Consider the following 24,392-nt stretch of genomic DNA (forward strand, 5'->3'; position numbering starts at 1 on the left):
GATTGGTGAGCTCAGATTTAAATTTATTGTTCATTTCATCCATCTTTATAAGAGTTTAAGGTTTAAAATAGATTTTGTTTTTCATTTTTTTAAGTAGATCGCCTAGTCGTGGAGGCGCGGACGCAGTTCGTGGGCCGGCCAATGATAGCGATGGCCTGCTAGTCTGCTACGACTCGCTCCGCAAGCGGGTAATATAGTGTCTCCCTCTGAAAAAAAAGGGGTAATATAGCGGAAATTCAATTCGGCTCCCGGGTGCGTATGCTCCCTCTACCAACAAAACATATTTTGAAGTGTGGAAAAATTTTGACGAAAAATTCTACATGTACATCTCCATAATATATGTGTATGCGTCAAGTTTCACGAAAAAATAATATTTTTTGTGGCCTATGTAAAAAAGAGAAAACTTATCCTGTGAAAAGCATTGTTTTCAGCACTGACTTTTGTCTTTTTTACACATGTCAAATGATAAGTTCATTTTTTATGAAACGACTTTGTGAGCGTAGCACGTGAAGATGTACGTGCGAATTTTTTGTTTCAATTTTTTTAAAATTTAAAATATGTGTAAGATGCATTTCAAAATATAGGGAGCATATGCTCCCATGTTCCAAAACACCACTCCCGGTAATATAGTGTCTCCCAAACTTGAACCCCACGGTAGCGGACACCGCCGTTTCCTATAAAATTCCGCCGCCACCACGCTGAATCCTCGTTCTCCTGCGAACGGGCGGATTCATTCCCGACGGATCGAGTACAGGGTGAGGAGTGCGGCTTGCCGGTGAGGACGATGTCGGGGCGGTCGAGCCGGATCGCGGTGGTGGCGGAGGACAGATGCCGGCCCAGCAAGTGCGGCCAGCAGTGCCGCAAGCGCTGCCCCGTCAACGCCACCGGTACGTGCGTGCCGCATCCTCTGCCAGAAAAAGGTCGTCTCATATTTGGATTGCTAGCTGCGCGATTAGGAGCAGGCTTTGGTAGTTCAAAATTTCGTTAGGGGTCTCTGGCAGAAAAAGGTCAACAGAGGTTGTCTCCTATACCATATCAATTGTCGAACATTACGTGTGTTGGGTTTCCAATCGATTATTAAACTTATGAAACCATGAACGTTCTTGAAAATTTAAAGGGGATCCTGTTCGTCTTTTCAGAAAGATAAGTTGTGAGAGGAGCTACTCTCTTCACCCCGATGTCTTTTCAGCACATCTACTTCCAATTGGCCTTAAGGCATTAACCAAATACACCTTCCTCACTCAAATATCTTTTCCATTGTTAGTTTGTGATAATCCTCTACTATATGTCTATATCTAGTACTTTAATGCGTGCTCACTTCAGTTTGCCCTTTTGATTTGTTACACACATTTTTCAGGGCGGCACTGCATAGAAGTTACTCCATCATCTAAAGTCTCTCTAATTTCAGAGGATCTATGCATTGGGTGCGCCATTTGTGTAAAGGTCCAAGTCAATTTACTTTTGGGGCTATCTCTGGGTATGATCTATCTTAATCTGCAATAGTCTAAATATCATTCTCTCTTCTTGTGCTCATGCAGGTATGCCCGTTTAATGCTATCCAAATTATTAACTTGCCAAGTAGTCTTGAAAAGGAGACGACACATCGCTATGGACCAAATTCCTTCAAGCTTCACAGGTACACAATTATTTCTCATGTCTATGATATTCAATCCCCCCGTACTGTTCTTAAGTTATATTAGAGTTTTCTTTTGCCACTATTGTAGGTGTAGTTGCTGACTGTTGTCTACCTGAGCTGTTGTTGATACTTACTGACATATATAACTATCTTTTGTAGGCTTCCTGTTCCAAGACCTGGGCAAGTTTTGGGCTTAGTAGGGACAAATGGTATTGGCAAATCAACTGCACTTCAAATATTGGCTGGGATTTTTAAACCCAACTTGGGTAAATTCACAGTAAGTGGCAGTGAGTTATGTTTGTTATCCCTTGTTGTGCCTATAACTCTGCATTGTGGAACTGTTCACAACCTTTGCAGGTCACCCCAAGTGCGGATGAAATTTTGAGGTATTTCCGTGGATCCCAACTTCAGAAATACTTCACTCGTCTAATGGAAGACAAAATGAAGGTACTCCAACTATAATTCACTAATGCAGATTATAAAGATAATACACTTGCTATTGTATTATGTTGCCTATCATGCCCACATTATTATTTCCCCTTGTCGATCTTCCATTTTCAGAAACTTATTGTTTTGATTAAGACCAAGATTTTTATGCCTATGTTATTTGTAGTTTTATTTCAAAATCATTACACATAAGTGATCTTATATGAAAATTCGAAATATGGTAATGTAACTGATAGTTCTAGAATATATATACTGTTTTGGATGTGCGGGATAACAGCTATTGATGAAGTGAGACTTGAATCTTGGTAGGTGGGTTATTAACCTGGACTCTAACTGAGTTCTCGATTTTAGGATAATTGGCTCATACCTATCCATTTCTAGCCTTCATTATAGTCTTCTTTTCTTGGACCCCAAATATTTTCTTTTAGATAGTTGTTAATTTTGGGATATGGTATTAACAACTGTTTGTAGCTGTATATTGTAATATTTATATTAAACTGTGTTATTCATGATGTCTGACAGACTGATGCTCGGTTTCAGGCAACTATTAAACCTCAGTATATTGATAATATTCGAAAATCTGTTAAAGGGAAGGTTGGGGACTATCTTAGTAAGGAAGACCAGAGACAAGTGAAGGATACATTATGTGATGTTCTTGAATTGAATCAAATTCTGGACAGAGATGTCTCAGATCTATCCGGCGGTGAGCTTCAGAGATTTGCAATTGCTGCTCGTGCTATGAAGGAAGCAGATGTTTATATATTTGATGAGCCATCCTGCTATCTTGATGTCAAACAAAGGCTGAAAGCTGCACAAGTTATTCGTTCCTTGCTACAACCCAAAAAGTAAAGAGGGCGTACATCTCACAAAATATAAGACAGCCCTAACATTTTATTTATTTATTACGCAGCTAAGAGAGAATTTTCACTGTATTTTTGCAGCTATGTAATTGTTGTGGAGCATGATCTTAGCATTCTTGACTACTTATCAGACTACATATGTTGTCTTTATGGAACTCCAGGAGCATATGGTGTTGTTACTTTACCCTCTTCAGTCAGAGACGGAATTAACCATTTCCTAAATGGCTTTATCCCAACAGAAAATTTACGTTTCCGTGAGGAGAAACTTACATTTAGAGTAAGGACTAGGATTGTGGCCAAACACTTGCTCTTGTGAGCGTTAGTTTTGCACTTTCTAAGTGCTCTGTTTCTAAGGCAATGTTGTTTTGTTTCTTAGGTCACCGAGTCTACGGAGCAGATCATAGAGGGACAGACTTACCAATACTATAAGTATCCTCCCATGGTGAAAACAGTTCGTGGTTTCAAGCTCTCAGTAACGGAAGGCAGCTTTAATGATTCCCAGATAATTGTCATGCTTGGTGAGAATGGTACCGGGAAGACAACATTTATTCGTATGCTGGTATAACCTTTTCCACTCAAATATGCTTGGCAGACACATACAGATCTACTTTTTTTAAATTACTCTCATCAACTGTATCTTCTTTTTCTTGTCAGGCAGGGGAAGTGAAACCAGACAAAGTTAGTGATGAGCAAGTTGGTATGCCTGCATATACTGTCTCATACAAGCGTCAGGAATTGGTCTCTAAATATAGCTCTACAGTGAGGGACCTTCTAGAGGAGAAAATACCTGGATCATTCACACAAGCTCAGTTCAAATCCGATGTCATGAAACCACTGAAAATTGAGGAACTCATGGACAGGCAGGTTGAAAATCTTTCTGGTGGAGAGCTGCAAAGGGTCAAACTCTGTGTTTGTCTCGGAAAGGTAGGCTTACATATATTCCCCCTCTGCAGTTCTTTCCATAGGCATATTAGGATTAACACCTTGAGACATCATAAACAAATCATGTGTTTTCATGTTGTGGAATTCGTAAAAAAATGGGTCGATGAAACCTCCCAATGTTGGGGCCGGCTTCTGCAATCTTCCAGATTCCAGAACCTGACTCGTACCTTTTCGCCTCAATTATGAATTTTACCCATCAATTTTTCTGCGTGCACACGATTTTCCATATGTTTCGGACAAGAAATTACCTGTTTGTACCGTTGGAACAGGACTACCAACTGTACTATTATTTTGGTTTTTAAAAATATATGTAACTTTTAGAAGCAAAATATTTTTGTTCTGATAAAACATGCATGTATGATGCATGGACAGCTCATAGTGGTCAATATCTGATTACTTAGTTACCATCATTGCCTAGTTGGGTGCCTATTTCATCTTTTAATGGAAGTTGTCATTTCCTCTTAGGCAACCGATTTTAATAAAAAAAATGCAAAAAATGAGCTGACATGTAAATTCGTGAGGTTTTGAGTCCTTATAAGAATGTCGTGAGGTTTTGCAAGTAGAAAAATGTGAAACTAAACAATGATTAGTACAAGTTACCGAGGGAAACAGTACAAAAGATAAAATGTTGCCCTGCAGTGATGGCCAACCATGAAAATGTGCATAGTGGTTTTCTGCAGAGGTTTCAATCAGTTCTCATCACTCATGAAGTTTTAATAGCGTAAATACAGAAATGTTTGTAACTTAAATTATCTATTTTAGGAATACATATTTTCTCAAGGAGTTAAATGTGTATTTAACAGTAGGATACCCTTATCAGTAACATATCTCAGTGCGTGTTCCGTTTTTATTTGATGATCGCTTCCACTAAACATCGACTTCTTTACCAATTACTTTTTTTTCGTCTGCAGCCTGCTGATATTTACCTCATAGATGAACCAAGTGCTCATCTTGATTCAGAACAACGCCTTCTTGCAGCAAAGGTGATAAAAATGTTTATCCTTCACCAAAAGAAAACGGCTTTCATCGTCGAGCATGATTTCATTATGGCAGCCTACCTTGCTGACAAGGTTCTCGTATTTGAGGGAAAACCTTCAGTTGATTGTACTGCAAATGCACCGGAATCCCTGGCTTCTGGAATGAACCGTTTTCTGTCAGTAAGTTCGATATATCCTTTCCCTTTCCTCCCTCAGACTACGTGTACTCTATGTTTTCGAGGATGAAATAATCAAGTAATGAATATCTCTGATGGGTTTCACAGCCATTTTCAATGGCAATCTTTTACTGCGCATTTTAACCCCTGTCTGCCCCCGCAGCATCTTGATGTCACGTTTAGGACGGATCCGACAACCTACAGGCCACGGATTAACAAGCTGGGTTCGATAAAGGACACTGAGCAGAAAGCTGCTGGATGCTACTACTACCTTGAGTATTAATGTAAAGAAAGAACACCAGCCTTACTCCACTTTGGCCATTTCATATACAACTCATAGCCTGTATAATATTTACTTCCTTCTGCAGAATGCTTTCGCAAAGGGCACCTCTACTCTGCAAAAGATCCTTCAGGATCGGACAGCTCAACAGCTTGGGCGGTACACCCTGCCTGTCTACCGACGCGTACATACGCCTCTGCCAGTGCTCACGGCATCCGTCGGTATGTGCTTGCACTGGTTTTCCGTGTCCATTCTTGATACATGTAGGTTCTTGACGCGGTAAGATCGTTGCTTGTTTTTTTTTGCAGGACTGCTTTCGCACCTGCCGGACATGGCTGGGTCGGCAATACAGGGAAAAGAACATTATGAGGTTGCAACTGAATATAAGCAGGGAGTGCCATGGCTTGGAAGGTAACTCTCCAATGGATTTCTCCTACGGTAGAGCTGTCAAAAAAAACTCTCCAATGGATTTCTTAAAGACACTTCTAGTCTATGTCTGTACAAACCTCTTGCCCGAAAAAAGAACTGTGGATTTGGATGGTGTTTTAATCTGATAGCACTTGTTATGTGCAGGTTTATCGATGAAATTTGGGACCAATCGGTTGAAATTTCTCCATGGATGATATTGGTTGAAACAAGAGATTGCATCAGGATCTATCGCTTGGTGGACCTTAATAAACAAGATGGTACAGCCTGAAGAAGCTGTACCACCAGAGTCTCGTGGAACTTCGTATCAAATTGAATCAACTATCTGGACAGTTTAGTAGCATGCATGTGTGTCTTGTGATTTTAGAAAACTCTATCGTTCGTTGTGATTTCTGGGGTTGTGCTTGCTTGCCCTTCAGTCATCGAGTGATTTGTCATACAGGTTTTGTTTCTCTCTGGTATGTTGCACTATTATCTTGCGCGTTCTTAATTAATTAATTTCTGTCAGCAATGTACCCTTGTGGAAAGCGTCACACACTCAACACACATATTGGGTGCAAACGATTCTGAGTTTGGGTGGAGGCTAAAGCTTGCCTCAACTCGTATTATAAAACGCGCGAGATCATTCTGGCTTGAGATGTTGTGTTGAGCAGTTGCTCTTAATCGTCTTGTAACTATCTCAAGGCACTTTACCCTAGCTATATTGTGCCCATGTAGAATACCAAAAAATATCACGCCTATAAAAGGGTGACGAACTTTCTCGTAGAAACAAATCTATACATATTATTGTAATAATAAATAAACGGATTTTCTATTGGGAAAACATGCCTGCATTTGCCCTTTGGCGCCACGCAGCAAACAAGTTGCCAGGGTAAATTCCATGTGGACCTTGGCAACTTTGACATTTTTTTGGAAAAATGTGTCGCTGTTGGAGCCTTGGATGGGTGGCACACATGTCGTCGCATGCCCGTGCCAGAATCCACACGAGTTCACGCGCGAGCAGCGGCCATAGGTTTTCTTGGTTTCGTCCGTCCGTCATTGCAATTACCCATGAAGTTTGAAAATATAACCCACCGTTGTCATCGATAAGTTATCGCTTTAAAAAAGAGTAGCAAACTATATGCATTTCATGATAATCTCGATCGTTTTCACACAAAGACGCGCTGCCACTTCTACAAATACAAAAACCCAAAGGCTCAACCCCAGCCTACCAAACCCCAGCCCACCACATTAGCTCCCATCAACAACCCTGCAAACAACCTAAAAAAAAAACGTGCAAACTGTTACATCGACTTGGCCAGTTTTTATTTTTGTTTGTGACAAAGTCCTAGGTCAGTTCGACTGCTGTGAAGGACTCACGTCTGAACAAACAGTTGGGCAACGAACTGCAGACCACACACCATTCCACCCAAGAAAACAAAGCATGAAGATCATTTCAGATAATACGATCAGCAAAGCATCTGAATGCCTTTCAAGCAGTAATTCTTGTGGAAATGGGCCAAACAGGCAAGTGAAACACAAACATTAGCCACATTACTGATGTTAGTAAACAGAAATCAATGCAAAGATAGGACGGTAATCATGCGTGTACTGTATAGACAAAATATCGTGCTCATATTTTTTTGGTAATACAAGTCCATTTATTTGATTGCCTCTGTACAGTTCCCACACACTACGTAATACATTGTCATGCTAATTGAATCATGGAGTATATATCACAATAAACTAGACTTCAAATAAAGCATGCAGCTAGAGTGGATGAGGTAGGCTACCTCAACGCGTCCTCGATTTCAACATAGCATGGCATCAATTTGAGACCGTCGAGAAATGCATCACATGCCTTTTCATACTCCTAAGAATGAAGATATAGAGTTGAGTGGATCATCGAGAAGGTTTAGCCGCAAGATTTAAACAGGTGTGAAATAGTGATTCTGTATCACCTTTAGTTGCACATATGAGTAGCCCTGCAGCCCACATGTCTGCGCACAGTTAGGTCGCATTGTCCTGCAAAGAAGGGCATCACTTAAAGCACCCTCTCCATTGCCCAGTTGAAGGCGGCAAAACCCCCTATTGCCAAGCATGAATGCATCAACATCTTCAGAATCAACCAACAAAGCCTACAGCCAACAAACCGAACAAACATCACATATTTTCTGACAAATCCATATAGAACACAGATTTCTAGGACAAAGACTAGGTAAATAAATGAATAGGCAGTACCAAGCAAAGAAAGAGAACATACATCATAAACGACGAGATAAATCACATGTGGAGGTGTCTCTTCGAAAAGTGGAAACAGCTTTAAGTCAAAACTGCTCCCACAAGCAGCTAATTAATCAAGGCTGTTGATGCATATGTCAGGAAGTGAGAAGTAATGAGTGTATGCACACATCTACACTTAGCAAGGTAATGCTAAAACCTTTGACACCCTACCTAAAACATACCAAGCAAAGATTTGGAGATACACCCTTTTTTTTTTGCAGATGTGGCATACTAGAGCTATTAAATTTTATATAGCAGAGGGATAAAGACGAAAATGGAAAAAAAAATGGCTAGATCATCTGGTAGGCATGCACTGATCACATTTTCCCATAATTGTCGCCATTCCACAACAAACTTAAGCTTTCCCCATTATATCAGGAAATACAAATTCAAATGCTAAATGTAACCATGAAGAACAGGATAGACCTTTTCAGTATTTTCTCACTCTAAATGATCTACCAAATGGTATACTATTTTACATCTACGTTTTAATCATTGTACATAACCTAGATTAACAAACAAAGTGATTGACCAATAAATCCCAACACCACCCAATTCCCAAACTAAACCACTCTGATGAAAGCGCTGATCATGACCCACCATGGTTTCAATGAACTGTCTTAATTTAAGGGAATACGCTGAGACGGTTTCCGGACATGGTGATAGTCATATTAGCAGAGACGTGACCAGGCTTGTGCCAGGGACCCATATGATCATTAGTTCCACCCTGGTGCTATTGGGGTCATTGTGAAGGTCACACTGCTCAAGAATGTTAATATGTGTGAAGGCAAGAAATCACCCTAGCGATGACACGCTAAAAAAGCGACTCCATTGTGCAGGCCAACAAGCGTATGTGTGTTGGCACTAACAAGGTCACCGTCAAGCCATAACTCATAAGCGTGGATATTATAAGGGCATGTACAATGGGGGGCGCTAAAGCCAGGCGCCAGGGTTAATTTCCTGGACAATCGGCAGTTTCGGCTTCTAATCCTAGCGCCCGTGTTGCATCGACGCAACAATATGCGTCGGCCGCTTAGCCCTTTTCTCTGTGTACGGCGTGAAGCGGGGATGCTAGCGCGCATGAGTAGCTCGGCAGTTTTGCGGCCTTGATTAGCGCCTCGCGTTGAGCAGACAGGCGCTTAAATATGTTCTGATTTAATTACAATTATTTTATTCTTCTTAAGCGCCTGGATAGGCGTCCGCCATTGGACATGCCCTAAAGAGTATAAGTGCCTATACACTTTGTCCTTGAGTGTCCATGACCCTTGTGATACATATTTGTCCCTTGGGCTATGCAGTACAATTAGCAATTCACACTTGAACTCCTATTCTTATATCAAGAAATAAAACATTAAAAAGAGTAGGAAAATGTGAGCGAAGAGCAATAAAGCACGGTCAGTGACGGACAGCAGCAGAGCGACGTTTCTCTCTCCCTCCCGTGCTGCTCAGCACGGGGGCACCCGACATGGCGATCAGAGATCCTCCCTAAGTCTCCCTGGCAGCACCGGAGCGCCTGAGAGCATGTATAATGGAAGGTGCTTAAAGGGGTGCTTAGAAAAATAAATCAGTTTTTTCTCTAAACACCAGTGCTTAGCAAAATGCTTGGTTTATTTTCCTAAGCACCCCTCTAAGCATCTTCCATTGTACATGGCCTGACCTAGCTAACAGGGGAGCTCCACCCTAGCTCCCCCTGGACGCCGTGGTGGCGGGCCTCTATCCATGGGCATGCCTCTACCCCAAGGTGGAGGGCAGTGGCGTTGGCTTCGCAGGGCTCTCGTGGGCCCTTGTCCAGACGGTGGCTGGTGGATGGAGCCCAAAGGTGGCGGCTCGACGTGGATTGAGGTCCGCGATGGCTGGCCTGTGATGAGCAGGAGCCAGATTTGGTTGCGGTGATCTTCTGGCTGATGATCCTGGTCGTTGGGTGCTGCCGTGGTGGTAGGGCGGGTGCTCATGGACCTGGCTGGCGGTTGCGGCGGCCTCTGGCAATGATCAAATCTCCAGATCTGAGATGGGGGGCCGTGGTGGATGTGGGTGAAACCCCAACCCTGATTCTTATTGGGGCCAGCGACGTCTTCAGACATCGTCCAATCTTGGAGACGTCGCCTTGCAGCACCGGTGCCTCTTCCACCCTCACAGTTGTGGTTTTCCGGGTGAAAACCACAGACCGGTTTTGCCATGTCAAACAACAACCGCGTCACCCCCTCCTTAGAGGCTTCGTCTTCAAGATCACTACTAGCATCGGAGGCTGGCCTGAAGTGATGTGAATCTTGCTTGGGCCTGGCCTGTGGTTGCGGCTTCGGGGAAGTGGGAGCTCATCATCGATTGAGTGGCATTGGTCAAGGCAGTTGTCATATCTGCCTACATTTACTGGCGTAAGGATCTGGCTTCACTCTCCGGCCTGGAGCTCTGGCAGAGGATTGTTTTGCCAATGGGACTTTTTGGTGCAGCGATGCTTTGTGCCTAGGTTCCTAGGTTGCTTATCCATAGTCAGGGTTTTGCATGGTTTTCCTTGAATAAACGCTTTGTATGGTTCTCCTCATAAACCGGGTCAATTCTCTCTTTATAAATGAATTGCAGGTGCTCCCTGCCCTTCTTTGAGGCGTTCCTCAAAAAAATAAAAAATATAGCTTGCACAAGCATCCAGAAAAAACATCAGATAGTGATGTAAGCCATTGCAATGGATACAAATCAAATGAGATAACGATGGTAGGGGAACAGAAACAAGCATCAGGAGCAAGCATAGTGCAATAGTGTACCATGTTATAGAATTCTATTGCCGCGTTGTAATCCTTTTTGCACAAAGCTTTGTCTCCTTCTTCTTTCAACTTAGCTAATGACATTTTAGACAAAGGGAGATCCTGAAAATGTAAACAGAAATTAAACGGCATCGAGATTGAGGACATTGGTGTGCAAAGAACTTAAAAAGGAATAGAATTTTTTCATATTTAACTGCGTCATAATTTCATTTATGTGGTACGATTGCATGCTAGTGAAAACAAGCAGAAATTCAGGTACCATGTTGACTCCAAACCCCACAAGGTCAGTTGCACAATTACCTTTGTCATACTCTGACAAGCCCCAGAGGATCTCATTGTTTTTTCTTCATGAAATTTGTATGGTGCATCACAATTGAATGAAAACCAAAAACAGGGAATGTCATCTAGTGTAAGTTTTATAGTTCAAAAATATCAAAACGAGAATTCACGAAAAATGCAAGACCAAAGGTCTTTACGAATGAGAGATTAATTTTAAGTTTCTTGCCTAAACAGTTCCATTCAATATTTATCTTAAGACTACGGCACATAAGGAAATATATTCTAATAAGCACATGATGATCTTTCTCGTACCTCCAACTTTGGCTCTGACTTTATATAACTAATTATACCATCAACGCTCCAATCATGTAAAGCTGGAATACGAGAAGAAGTAACTTCAAACAGGATCTCAACATCTCTGCGTGTACCAAAGTATGCCGCAAGTTGTATTGGCAAGTGACCAAACTGTTAAGAAAAAGACAAAGTTGAATCTCATCAATGTACTTGTAGGAGAAATAGATTAACAGAAATTCAGCCAGATGCAAAGGTGTATAACTAAAAATATGCCCAATAGTATTCCATTCATGCCAAACTGTAGGTCATGGGATAAGTTCATCCTTATCCATAAGGCAGGGCACACACAAACCACTCGCCCAACATGCTTCCCTTGTTCTTCACCAGATCTGGGGACGGTCGGCCCCTCCCCTCTCCTCTCCAGTGGTGGCCGTCGGCCAGAAGGGTGAGTCCCTAGTAGTAGTCTAGGGTTACTTCTAGTGCTAGGGTTTGTGTTTGGCGCTATGCCCAAGCCCGGCGACTTCTAGTGGTAGCTCTCTTCTCCTTGGTGCTCCTATGGCGGGAGATGGAGGCGGAGGATGGTACCGCCGACATCTCCTTCAACAATGTGGCCCTTACTCGTGGCAGGAGACTGGGTTGACGCGGTAGTGTCCGATGTCTTCTTCGTTAGCATGGTGTCGATTGGGAGGAGCATGCTGATGCTGCTGTCGACGATTCCAGGTGGTCGAGGGGAAGATCAGTGCTGCAAATCCGAGATCTCCACATGGTTGCCTTGTCTCGCCAGTGTGATCTTTGGCTGAAGAGGCAGCCCCTCCGGACACCATTGAGGGCATTCATTCAATCTCCGGTCGGAGGCCCTTCCTAGGATTCTCATCGGTGTTCATCGCGCTTGCTGCCTCAAGTGTTTCTATCCCCGGTGGTGGCTCCGGCATATATGCCTCCAAGGGTAACCCCGTGTGTCGCACCCAAGGGCGACACCGGGGCGACTCCTCGCGCCGCCGCCAGAGCTCCACGCAGCCTCTGCTCCTCACGCCGCAGGCCCTCACGGCGGCGACGGGCCCAGCTGTCGTAGGTGGTTTGGGGGCAGAGGTCGTCGGGGATGGCCGCCCTAGGGCGGTGTTGGCTGGCTCGTCGTCGAGCAGCGACCACAGCAGCACCCCTGGTCGGGGTGGTGGCGGTATTCCTCTCCCGGCGGTGCCATGACCGGCGGTAAAGGTGCAGGGCCGGCGGGTGGTGGTGGTGGAAACCCTAGATCTCGATCTGGGTGTCCCATGCCGCCTCCCTGATCCGCTTCGGTGCGTGGTTGGGCCGGATCCGGTGGGGGATTGACCCTGCTATGTTATCTCCTTTCCCGTTGCTGGCCTAGCCCTCTAGGCTGCTGGTAGGGTTTGGTGTGGCGGCTTCCAGGGTGCCGACGGGTAGCACGGGTGCTGCTCGTACGGCATGAATAAAGGTGGTGGTCCTAGGATCTCACTCACGCCATGACGATGATCTGCTTGATGCATGCCTCCATTGATCTGGCCGGGGTGTCGAGTTCCGGAAGGCTCCACCGGCGAACTCCAAATGGACAACATGCCTGGAGGTTGCCGGATCGAATGGTATTCGGTCATGCGCAAGCATGTTTTTTTCTGACAGTTTGTTTTCAGAGGAAGCGAGGCGAAGCTTGTTCCCATCATGGGACATGTCTTTAGTTCCATGGTGAAGTCAATCGCGGAGAATGGCATGGAAGCCGAGTTCTGAGGACTATAAATGGTGGTTCACGTGCTAGTGGTGATGAGGAATTGGCTTTGGTGATTTGTAGGGTGAAAATCTGTAGAGATCAGAGGTGGCGGCTAACCTTGTGGGTGGAAGCTCACTCTCTATTCTGTCTAGGGTTACACGGTACTGAGGTGAGAATATATATAGCTCAGCCACATACACAGCAGATGGGCCACATGGGCCAGAAACATAAAGCCCAGTAACGGTTCAACATTCCCCCTCAAGATGGGTGATATATATCTATCATCCCCATCTTGTCACAAGCCAAGTTGCATTCCTTTGTTCCTAGTCCTTTTGTTAAACAATCTGCAATCTGCTGCCTAGTGTTCACATAATCAATCTTGATAATTCCAGCATCTAATTTCTCCTTGATAAAGAATCTGTCAATCTCTATATGTTTGGTTCTGTCATGTTGGACTGGATTGTTTGCTATACATATTGCTGACTTGTTATCACACCAAACATTTAAATGACCATCTCTTAGCACCTTCAGCTCACTTAAGAGATTTTTTACCCATAGCATATCACTCAATCCTTCAGACATGGCACGGTATTCAGCTTCAGCGGATGACTTTGATAAAACTTGTTGCTTTTTACTCCTCCATGATACTAGGTTACCTCCAACAAATACACAATATCCTGAAGTTGACCTCCTGTCATCAAGACAACTTGCCCAATCAGCATCACTATAACCATCTATTACTAGATGTCCATTACTTCTGAACCATAACCCTTTTCCTGGAGTTCCTCAGAATTCGATGTACTGCATCTAGGTGACCAGTCCTTGGTTCATGCATATATCTACTTACAATGCTCACTGCATAAGCAATGTCTGGCCTTGTATGACATAAATATAGCAACCTTCCTACAAGTCTTTGATAAGTTTCCTTTTCCACCAATTCTCCAGATTCAAATTCGTTATCTTATAATTTTGATCAATGGGGGTTGCGGCTGCTCGACACTGCATCATTCCTGTGTCATTCAACAGGTCTAGAACATACTTGCGTTGTGACAACACTATGCCCCTTGCCGATCGAGTTGGCCAAGATCCTTCACCTCAAAAACCCTACTTAGACACTTCTTCAATTTGAGTATTTCAGCTTCATCATCCCCAGTAATTATGATATCATCCACATAAACAGCCAGAATAGTAATCCTTTGGTTTGAATGCCTGTAAAATACAGTGTGATCACCATTGCACTGTCTATATCCCATGGCACATACGACCCTTCTAAACCGATCAAACCAGACTCTTGGAGATTGTTTCAGACCATAGAGAGCCTTTTTTAGTTTGCACACTTTACCTCCATTTTCAGCAGCAGCCATTCCTGGTGGCACCTCCATATACACCTCTTCCTGAAGGTCACCATGCAAGAAGGCATTCTTCACATCAAGCCGATGTAGTGGCCATCCAAAATTAGTCGCACAAGATATCAAGATCCTCACAGGTGTTCATTTTCGCCACAGGGGCAAAGGTTTCGTCATAGTCAATCCCATATGTTTGACTATATCCCCTTGCAACCAACCTTGCCTTATACCTTTCTATCTTTCCCTCCGGACTTTGTTTGACTGTAAACACCCACTTGCATCCAACAGCTTTCTTTCCATCTGGTAAGGTAGTCAACTCCCAAGTTTGATTCTTCCTTAATGCTTCCAACTCTTCTCTCATAGCAGCACACCATTTAGGATCTTGTTTTGCAACTTGTCCAATCGGTAGGAATATGCACTAATTGGAGAGACGCAACAAATGCCAGATGGGAGGGTGACAAGGCTTCATAAGACACATAGTTGCTGATATCATGAACATTAAACCCATATTTCTTCACAGGTCTGCTTGTAGCTGCTCTAGTCCCCTTTCTTAGTGCAATTGGTAGGTCTGCCGATCCTCTAGTGATATTTGAGTTCACCTCCAACGGTGCACTCGATGAACTGTCTTCAGCAGATTGTCTGTCTTCAGCAGATTGTTCTTCCTCTTGTATCTGTGACCCCTGTACCAAATTATCTTCCTCCCCTCGTTCGAGCATTCTCCCCCTGTTCAACATTCTCACGTCGCCTCCTTGTGTACACTTGAAGTTGCTTTTCTTGGCCCTGTTGTAGAGCGGTTACATGGGCACCTGTTGTGGTGCGGTTACATGGGCACCATCGGCTTCGGACTACGAAGAGATCGGATCCGATCCAATCACCGGCGGAGAAGGTTGACCCTTTGTTGTTGCATCGGAATTTTCGCGAGGTGTGACTGTACCGTTTGTATTCTCCCCCTCTTGATCAGCGCTCAACTGTGACAGATGATCAAGACCTTCAAACAATATGCTTAAGTCTGTTTGCTCACCATAAAAGGGTTCAGATTCACAAAAGGTGACATCCATACTCACAAAAGTTACGCGCTCGCGTTGGATTCCAGCATTTATATCCTTGTTGTCCGGGAGGATAGCCAATAAAAATGCATTTCACGAGCCTTGGGATCAAGCTTACTTGCCGATGGTCCGTGATCCCCGACAAAGCAAGTGCGTACGAAGACCTTGGGGGCAACAGGAAATTTGTTTTCTCCAAATAAAAGTTCACATGGCGATTTCATGCCCAAAATCCGTGAAGGCATGCGATTAATAAGAAAGGTAGCAGTTAGAACTGCCTCACTCCATAGAAATTTTGGTACATTCATAGTGTACATGAGAGAGCGAGTTACCTCTAATATGTGTCGATTCTTTCTTTCAGCTACTCCATTTTGGGGAGGAGTATCTGGGCAGGAAGTTTGATGCATGATACCTTTCTCGGATAAGAAACTGCCAAATCTGTTGTTAACATACTCTCTCCCGTTATCAGATCTGAGCATTTGTACCTGCACCCTAAATTGAGTGTTTACATATGCACAGAAATCCTGAAAGCATTGAAACACCTCATCTTTGTGGCGTAAAAGATACACCCAGGTCATGCGGGTATAACAATCAATGAAGGTTACAAAATATTTCATTCCACTAATCGACATAGTAGGACATGTCCATACATCAGAGTGCACAAGAGCGAAGGGAGCTATACTTCTCAGCCCCTTACTCACATAAGAGCATCTCCACTCGTCCCCCCGAACAGGCCCCCGGCGAGCGTTTTTTCCATCCGGACGGCGTAATTCGGCCCAGTCGCGCCCCCGGTTCCTCGTTTTCGTCCGGATTTGGGCCTAAATTCATCCGGCGATCCCACGACATCCCCGGCCCCCGGGAGCGCTCGGGGACTCCGGACGAAACGCAGCGCGCGAAACGGCGAGGAAACTTCCCGCGCGTCCGGTGGCCCCAACTTGTCGGCGAGAGAAACCGATCGTCGTCCTCATCGCACCGTCTTCCGCGCGGCTGTAAAGCCCGCCGCCGGTGCACGTCGCCGGCCACGCGGCGAGTTAATGTCGTCGTCTTCCGCGCACGCATCGTCTTCCGCGCGCACTAAAGGCTGCCGCCGGTCAGCTCGCCGCGGACGCGTCGCAATCCACGCGGCATTTAATCCCCGCGCCGGCCCACGCCTATATACGCCGGTCCGCTCGCCGCGAGGCGCACCCCGTGCTCCACTCTCCCTCCACTCTCCCTCTACTCTCAAGATGGCGTTCTACGACGACGACGGCGCAGCCAACAACGGCTTCCCCGCCGGTCGGCTCCACGCGTGGGAGGGGCACCTCCTCCACCGAGCGGGGTACCCCCGCCCGCCGGGACACGAGGCCTCCCGGAGGCGGCCGGCGGCTAAGTGCCGGTGGCGTTCCAATCCCGCCGCCGCCGCGGGGCCATGCCCTCGACGTCGCCATCGAGGAGGCGAGGATGACGATGACCGACGAGGAGCGCGCCGACCCGCGCCACCACCCCGAGAACTACACGCGGTGGAACTCCTACTTCCTCCCGGCGGTGGGAGCGGGAGCGGCGGCGCCTACGACGGCCCGCCGCCTCCGCCTGCGCGCAACAACGCCGCGGGCCGCCGACGGTGGTGGAGCGCGCCGGAAAGGACGTTGGCGAACGTCCTCGCGCACATCGAGGGCGGCAACTTCCGGTGCTCACGATGCCCCCTCTATCGGCATCGAGGGCATCGGCGAGCCGCCGTCGGGGAAGCGTCCCGGCAGCCACGGCGCATGGCTGCCGGCTCGTCGTCTTCGGATCGGCATCAAGGTCATCCTTGGCGCCGGTGAAGAGGAGGAGAGCGACGTCGCCTTCGACGCCGGTGCGCATCAAGAAGGAGCCGGCGTCTCCGCCGGCGACCGGAGGGCGCAGCAGCGGCGCCCTCGTCATCCGAGAACAGCCTTCCGCGCCGCGGGCGGCCGGAAGAAGACGAAGAAAGAGGCCGCCGCAAGCCGGCTCGCCGAGGAGGAGGCGAAGCGCGCGGAGGACGCCGCGATGGCGGAGGCGATCGCCGAGTCGGCTGCACGACATGGAGGAGGAGAAGCGCGCGGACGACGCCGCACCGGACCGGGCCGAGCGCGACCGGGAGCGCGAGGAGGCGGAGCAGACGGCGGCGGCTGCCTGGACCCGGCCGCCGCACGCCAACTCGCCGCCCGCGTCGCTCCAACCGCCAACGACGATGTCGCGCGGTACCGCCGTCCTGCGACACCTCCATCCGGCCGTCATCGTCCCCGTCGTCGACCTCGAGTCCTCCGACGACAAGCCGGTACAAGCCATCCCCGGGGTGGGGAGACGCCGGCCGGTGGCAGCGGCGAGCCGGGCCGCGCAGCCGAAGGCCAACGACGACGGCTCCGACGACGACGGCGGCGACTACACGGTGTTCTACCGCCATTTCGGCATGTAGAGCGCCGTGTTTTAAAATTAGCGTTTGAATTCCCTAGCCGAATTCGAAATATAGTCGAATTCGGCCTCTATGTATGAACTCCTCCTGTAATGTAATAAATATCATTAAATTTAGTCTATATTCACCCGTTTTTAGCCGTAGTTTGTCAAGTTTCCGTTTTTTAAATTCGCATCATCGACTTCGCCTGGGCACGCGGCTGGGAAACTACTACTCCCCACGCCAAATCTTCCTCCAATCCGGACGAAAATTTCGCCGGATTTGGGCGTGGGGAGCGCCAACGAGTGGGGATGCTCTAAGATGTTCTGGTATGTTTAGCATACTCACATGCATCACATTTCAGTTTGTTCATGTCTACTCTACTCATTACATCAGGACAAACTTTGCTCATCTTATCAAAGGAAATGTGCCCCATTCGGCAATGATGGATCATGGCCTTGCTCTCTTTATCACCTTGGACCGCTGCGAGCACCACCGAGTATCCCAGCAACTTAGGCTTCTCTCGGTCCAGGTACCATAACCCTCTACATCTGATTCCGTCCCCAAGCTTCCTTCCAGTCATCCTCTCCTGAATTAAACACATATACTTATCAAGAATAATGCGGCAATCAATCTGATCCACCAGGTTACTCAAAGAGATCAAGCTCACTGGAAATGCAGGCACATGTAGGACAGAGGATAACTTTATGTTAGATGAACACTGGACATCTCCAACACCTTTTACAGGTTGAGCAGTACCATCTGCAGTTTGAATGGTTTCATGGTATGTAGATGGGTACTGATTATACATCTCAAACTCTCTACTATTACCAGTAACATGCCTTGAGGCACCAGAATCTAATACCCAATCAGAATCAAGCTTATGAGCAGCCAGAGAGACATTTTCTGTATTACCTTTGGTGTAGACAAAATGAGCAAACTGCCCGAAGCTCGTTTCTCCTTGCTGTTCATTTTTCTTCACTTCCCCTTCAACACTTCCCTGATTCTGAGTTACTGATCTACCTCCCTCTGTAAATGTCATATTGGCTCTGGCCCCTCCTTGTGGACCGCCTGAGTTGTGGTAGTAATTTCCTCCGTTTCTGCCTCTACCACCTCTATAGTATCCCCCGCCATACCTGCTGCCTCTGAAACCTCCTCTGCCTCGGCGAGGTGGAGCTGTACATTGATGGACAAGGTGGCCACTTACTCCACAGTTGAAGCACTCTCTGGTCTGCTGCCACTCAGACACAAGATAGGCAGGCCTTTGTGTAAGTTCCCCTTTTCCATTGCACTTCAATCTTGTTTCCTCTTGTGCAATAGCGGCAATAGCAGCTTCAAGTGAAGGCAACTGAGTTTCATGCATCAGATTCGCCCTCCTATTCTCAAAGTTTTGATTCAGACCCTTCAAAAACTTGAGCACTCGCTTGCCTTCAATCCATTTCTTTGCTGCCACAACACATTCAGTATGGGTGAGCACCAAAGGATCAAGATGATCCAAATCAGCCCACAACTGCTTCAGCTCCCCCACATAAGTCATCACTGACTTTTCACCTTGAGTGAGATCATGCAGTCTATCCTCAAGTTGAGAAACAAGCATCACATTTCCCTTACCGGAATACATCCGAGACAAAGCTTCCCATACCTCTTTTGCGATGAGGCGGTGCCTCAACGGATGCAAAGAATCGGCGGGGTTAAAGAGCTGAGCAACCACGCAAGTATTCCTGAATCAGTAGTGCTCCATTTCTTCCACTCGGCACCTTGCTTCTCAACAGGTTCAACAACTTCTCCCAGAACATATCCTTCCAAAGCTTTCGTCTTCAGCAACAGCCGTCCTCTCCTAGACCAGCTCAAATAATTGCTAACACCCTCCAGTTTAATCTCGTTTGGTGCCGGTTCCGGCTTTTGCACCCCTCCGCCCGTGAGACTCCGGCAAGTAGAGCCCCATCTCCCGACCTGACCACAGCCCGTAGCCTCCGTAGTCTTGGCGGTGAGGATCTCCGCCGACCTGTCCGGTGCCTTTGCCAAATCGTCTCCCATGGCTCAGCCTTGCCACAACACTTCCCTCGGACCTCCCGATGCGGAACCACCAAATCCCTCGCAGCCTCCAACGAGATCCACTCACCGGGTCTTCATCTCCAGCCGCCACCCCCTCCATCCTCTAGAGCTCGATACCATGTAGAGATCGGAGGTGGCGGCTAACCTTGTGGGTGGAAGCTCACTCTCTATTCCGTCTAGGGTTACACGCATGCGAGGTGAGAATATATATAGCTCAGCCACATACACAGCAGATGGGCCACATGGGCCAGAAACATAAAGCCCAGTAACGGTTCAACAAAATCCAATGTCTGGCCTTAATTGGTTGTGTCTGGCAATGGCCTTGTTGAAGGCATTGTTTTGCGAGTGCGGACTTTCTCCAGGGTTAAAACCTATGATCTATGATCTATGATCAGGGCAGCGGTGGTACTTGTGCACTGTTTCCTTCTTGGAGGCGTCGCCTTTGGAGAAGATGGGTCTCTGGTGGTGATGAGGAATTGGCTTTGGTGATTTGTAGGGTGAAAATCCAATGTCCGGCCTTAATTGGTTGTGTCCGGCAATGGCCTTGTTGAAGGCATTGTTTTGCGAGTGCGGACTTTCTCCAGTGGTTAAAACCTATGATCTATGATCGGGGCAGCGGCGATACTTGTGCACCTGTTTCCTTCTTGGAGGCGTCGCTTTTGGAGAAGATGGATTTCGATGCTGCATTGGTGGTGTTTGGTTTAATGCTACAAAGAATAGATCCTCAGTAGCGGGACTTTTCTTTTATGTAATTCTTCTTTTTTTGGATGTGTGCATCCGTATTGCCATTAGGGGCATGCGTTGTTGCAGAGGCTGGGTGTAATTGGTATCTTCTTGATATTAATATATACTCTTTATCGAAAAAAATCCCCGGTGGTGGCAAGGGCAGCCGACAATGGAGTCCTCGTTCAGGTGGCGGAGGAGAAGAACACGATCATGTTTCCTGTCAGATGTTTAGGGTTCTTTCTGTAAAATTTGAGGACTGCTTTGTGTTTTCCTGTTTTGCCGATGTCCTCTCGTAACTCGTACTCCCCCAACGTTAGTAATGTAGCAGCTAGGCCCTTCCGGGCCTTTCCCTTGTTCAAAAATAATAAGGCAGTGCACATGTCTCCAAATAATCCAGCAAGTTTTTTTGTTGTCTTAAACTTATGGCTGTGTGTTATCTAGATGCGAGAGGCCGGGAGATTAACCCATCCATTATCTAAAAATCAGGCAACAAGTTCCTAAGCAACCTTTCATCACTACTTATTTTACTACTAGTATTTTTCATATTTAATTTACATGTCACTATTACTAGTTGACATCACCGAGTTTATATTAGCGCACTTAACCATAGTTAACTATTAGTTAGATACGACTGACTATGGTAATCATATTTCCACAGTTTAAGTATGTGCACCTACCTGAGTTAACTGTTATTAGATATGACTCGACAATGGGACTTGTATTACCAAAGGTCAAGGATGGACAATGCATAGTTATTTAATGTAAACAACCAACCATGATGTGATTGTGTACACCAGTGAACATGGAACTTACTTCATTTCGAACATTGGGATCTGCACCAGCGTCCAATAGGGGCTTGAGGACGTCAGTTAGGCCATTTCTTGCAGCAGCTTGCAAGGGGGTTGCAGTAAGCACGCCCTTCACATCCGCACCAGCCTAGCATATAACAGAATCAATGTTTCCTCTTGAGTAATATGTCTCATAATTCATCTGTCCGCATCTTCCCTACACCTAGATGCATTTTTAGCTTAACACATGAGATGGAGCCGTACCTCTAGCAGTAGGTTCACACATTTCACTGAGCGACTACAGATAGCAATTATGAGAGGTGAGTTGAAAATGCCCTGAATCTTGTTAAACCGAAAAGAGATGCAAGTAATTAGCTCAACAAATTCATGATACATAAATAACAAATAATACATATAATCACAATAAGATGAAACCATGTCACATGACAATGAACCTTAGTGAATGGAAGAAAACGAGGGCAGTTGGTGCAGCATTGCAAAAAAAAAAAAAAAAAAAAAAAAAGCACATCATCAACAATTCAACATGGCAATATTTGGTAACACAGTGCATCGCTAGTCAATTCTTCACTATTAGTCCTTATACCAATATGACAACCAACAACTTATTTGAGATATAAAGATAACAACTAAGACTTATGTATTGCTTCAATCGCCGATGTTCCATATTTTGGGCCATCACATCCGAAAAAACAAGCTCAAGAAGAAATACATGGTGACCTTGACGAGTTCGCTTGGGTACAGCGTACACCCAAAGAAGTTTAGAATCGAGGTAGAGAAGTTCAATTCATCGAAGTGGTCTTATTTGCAACCAACTTCGTGTCTGCCTCACCATCACATACAAGTTCCGCCTCTACCACTAAATATGTCCCCCAACCCACCATTTGCACGATAGGTACCACCTTTCCTCCCCATTTTGTATTGATGCTCGCATCTGTTGCCCTCCTTGTTCTCTAACTCCCTTAATGCTCCTTCTCAGCTCCACATATCTTTGAACTGAATCTAACCATCTCCAACAATTCATCCGTTTCCCCCACACAAAAAAAACAATTCATCTGTTTAGCATGACCATAGCAACACTCACAAAGAAGGAAAGCTTCTGCAAGTAGATGTTATTTCCAATGTGATAGGCCACCAAGTGCTGGTCATTCTTTAAAAAAATCAATTATCAGTTTGTTGACTTATTCCTAAATGGCTATTGCTCCGGTGTCCCCCCCTTTCTAAACTTTGTTCTATTTAGACGGCTAGGATCTGCTGATACCCCTTCGTGGGTTGACTTAACGTGTGTGTTTGGTTCATGGGCAAATATGTACGGGATGGGATGGGATAAAATCTGTTTAATTAAGGATTAATAGAAATATTAACACACTGGTTAATATGTAATTAAAGGGTCCTTTTCCCTTCGTGGCAGAGCCGGACCTAGCGGAGCGGCCGCCTACCCATGCCTAGCAAGGTCACTGCCCGCACGTATTTAGCGAGGCCGTTTCTGTCGATTGGGTGTGGCGTAGACGTAGCAAGCTCGCTGCTCACCATGCCATGAAGGCCACCGCCGCCGAGCTAGGGAGCCACGTTGAAAATCAAGCCCGCCGCTCACCGCGCCCTGGAGGCCGCTGATGCCGAGCTGGGGAGCCACGCGGAAAAGCAAGCCCACCGCTCGCCACGACATGGTGGCCGCCGCCGAGCTGGGGAGCCAGACATACGACGGTGGTAGGTGTCGGAGTCGCGTCGATGGCCATGGATTCTCAGGTGGCTAGTGAGATTAGTCATGAAATTCACGGATCATATGGTCCAGCCTTTCTCAGAAATATTCAGTTTTTGGGATGGGATCATCCATATTTTCTGGTCACGAACCAAACGCACGTTTACCCCCTTCAAGTTTGGTTGGAAGGGGGGGACACTGAAGCACGGCCCTTCCTAAATTTTGTGATGCAGTTAGCAGTAGTAAGCGTAGCTATTTGGGTGGGGTATCTTGGGGTTGACATGTGTGAAATATTAGATTCCTAAACAGAATGCGTTATGATAATCCTTTTCAACCTTAGAAGGTGAAACTATGTGTACACGAGAAGCATATAATCAAAGAAAGAGCCCATGACTCTCTGCTTACTACAGAACAGCATGTACGGTGAAACTAGTTTTCCAGCATCACTTAAAATTTCGCAGGACATCATTGTATACCCAATTGATCCGTAAAAGGAGAATGATAATCTAATTTCCAAATGTTCACAACTGTGTGTACTTCTCCAGATTCCAGAGACAAACCAGTAAAATATTAACTAATCTTACTGTCAAGATTCAACTAAAAGTAAAATGGAGAAAGCAGAAGGGCAAAGATTATCAACAAACGCAACTGCAAGAAAACTATAAAGAAACGCATGATGGAACTTACATCTGCACGGTGATCCAACAAAATCTTCATGGCAGCGTGCTGCTTATGCTCAGCAGCAACATGCAACGGTGTTCCATGATGAGTAGAAATTGGATCGACATAAGCGCCTCTAGAGAGCAAGAGTTCTACTGCTTCACAGTGCCCTGAATCAGACGTTTGGGAAGTAAATATAACCGACTCGCAAAGAAGAGAGTAAATGTAACCATTATTTTATTAGCAAGTCTTATATGCTCTACTTCAGTTCTTTCGACTCGTATCAATTGAGTTGAGACACGAAGCAGTTCAACAAAGCCATAGATCACTACGCGTGTATTGCGCACAAAATGGACCATGCACAGAATGAACAGTTTGTGAACATGTTCTATGCCAAAGAATTTTTTTTTTTTGCATCTTCTACTCTATTAGCACAGGCACAGAAATTAATCCCTTTTGTCTCTCTTCATCCACCTAGTGGAGACCCAACAGTATATAAATATGTTCACAACATTCATCACTTTTTTTCCTTTTTGCGAATGACAACATTCAACACTTGAAGACATGGAGTACTCAACGACATGTTGACGAAAGTAATGGCAGCACTGCA

At 45.8% G+C, this 24,392-nt stretch overlaps 2 protein-coding genes across 2 annotated transcripts; one reads left to right on the forward strand and one right to left on the reverse strand.

Moving 5' to 3' along the window:
* The first annotated feature begins 784 nt into the window (after positions 1-784).
* Positions 785-6,238, forward strand: LOC124705358 (ABC transporter E family member 2-like). Its single transcript, XM_047237091.1, has 14 exons — positions 785-887; positions 1,358-1,443; positions 1,539-1,636; positions 1,796-1,913; positions 1,994-2,083; positions 2,624-2,928; positions 3,025-3,220; positions 3,320-3,502; positions 3,598-3,867; positions 4,797-5,042; positions 5,202-5,322; positions 5,407-5,539; positions 5,627-5,729; positions 5,892-6,238. Exons 1-11 carry the CDS (start codon positions 785-787, stop codon positions 5,319-5,321), a joined length of 1,815 nt encoding a protein of 604 aa, XP_047093047.1. The 3' UTR covers position 5,322; positions 5,407-5,539; positions 5,627-5,729; positions 5,892-6,238.
* Positions 6,239-7,512: 1,274 nt separating this feature from the next.
* On the reverse strand, positions 7,513-23,089 carry LOC124648847. The gene is made up of 7 exons (XM_047188540.1): positions 23,018-23,089; positions 21,670-21,747; positions 21,431-21,553; positions 11,354-11,506; positions 10,763-10,864; positions 7,685-7,861; positions 7,513-7,596 (listed from the first exon to the last, which is right to left on the reverse strand). The coding sequence occupies exons 1-7, from the start codon at positions 23,087-23,089 to the stop codon at positions 7,513-7,515; spliced, it is 789 nt and encodes a 262-aa protein (XP_047044496.1).
* Positions 23,090-24,392: the final 1,303 nt, after the last annotated feature.

This window comes from Lolium rigidum, chromosome 4 (assembly GCF_022539505.1).
Source record: "Lolium rigidum isolate FL_2022 chromosome 4, APGP_CSIRO_Lrig_0.1, whole genome shotgun sequence".
NCBI lineage: Eukaryota > Viridiplantae > Streptophyta > Magnoliopsida > Poales > Poaceae > Lolium > Lolium rigidum.

Excerpts from the sequence above, each read along its gene's own strand:
- LOC124705358 (XM_047237091.1), top strand. The coding sequence starts at position 785 with ATGTCGGGGCGGTCGAGCCGGATCGCGGTGGTGGCGGAGGACAGATGC. Across the intron at positions 888-1,357 it reads CTGCCCCGTCAACGCCACCG|GGCGGCACTGCATAGAAGTT; the intron begins GTACGTGCGTGC and ends CACATTTTTCAG. Across the intron at positions 3,868-4,796 it reads TCTGTGTTTGTCTCGGAAAG|CCTGCTGATATTTACCTCAT; the intron begins GTAGGCTTACAT and ends TTTCGTCTGCAG.
- LOC124648847 (XM_047188540.1), bottom strand. The coding sequence starts at position 23,089 with ATGTCGTGGCGAGCGGTGGGCTTGCTTTTCCGCGTGGCTCCCCAGCTC. Across the intron at positions 10,865-11,353 it reads AGTCAGAGCCAAAGTTGGAG|GATCTCCCTTTGTCTAAAAT; the intron begins GTACGAGAAAGA and ends TTACATTTTCAG. Across the intron at positions 7,597-7,684 it reads ACTCATATGTGCAACTAAAG|GAGTATGAAAAGGCATGTGA; the intron begins GTGATACAGAAT and ends CTTCATTCTTAG.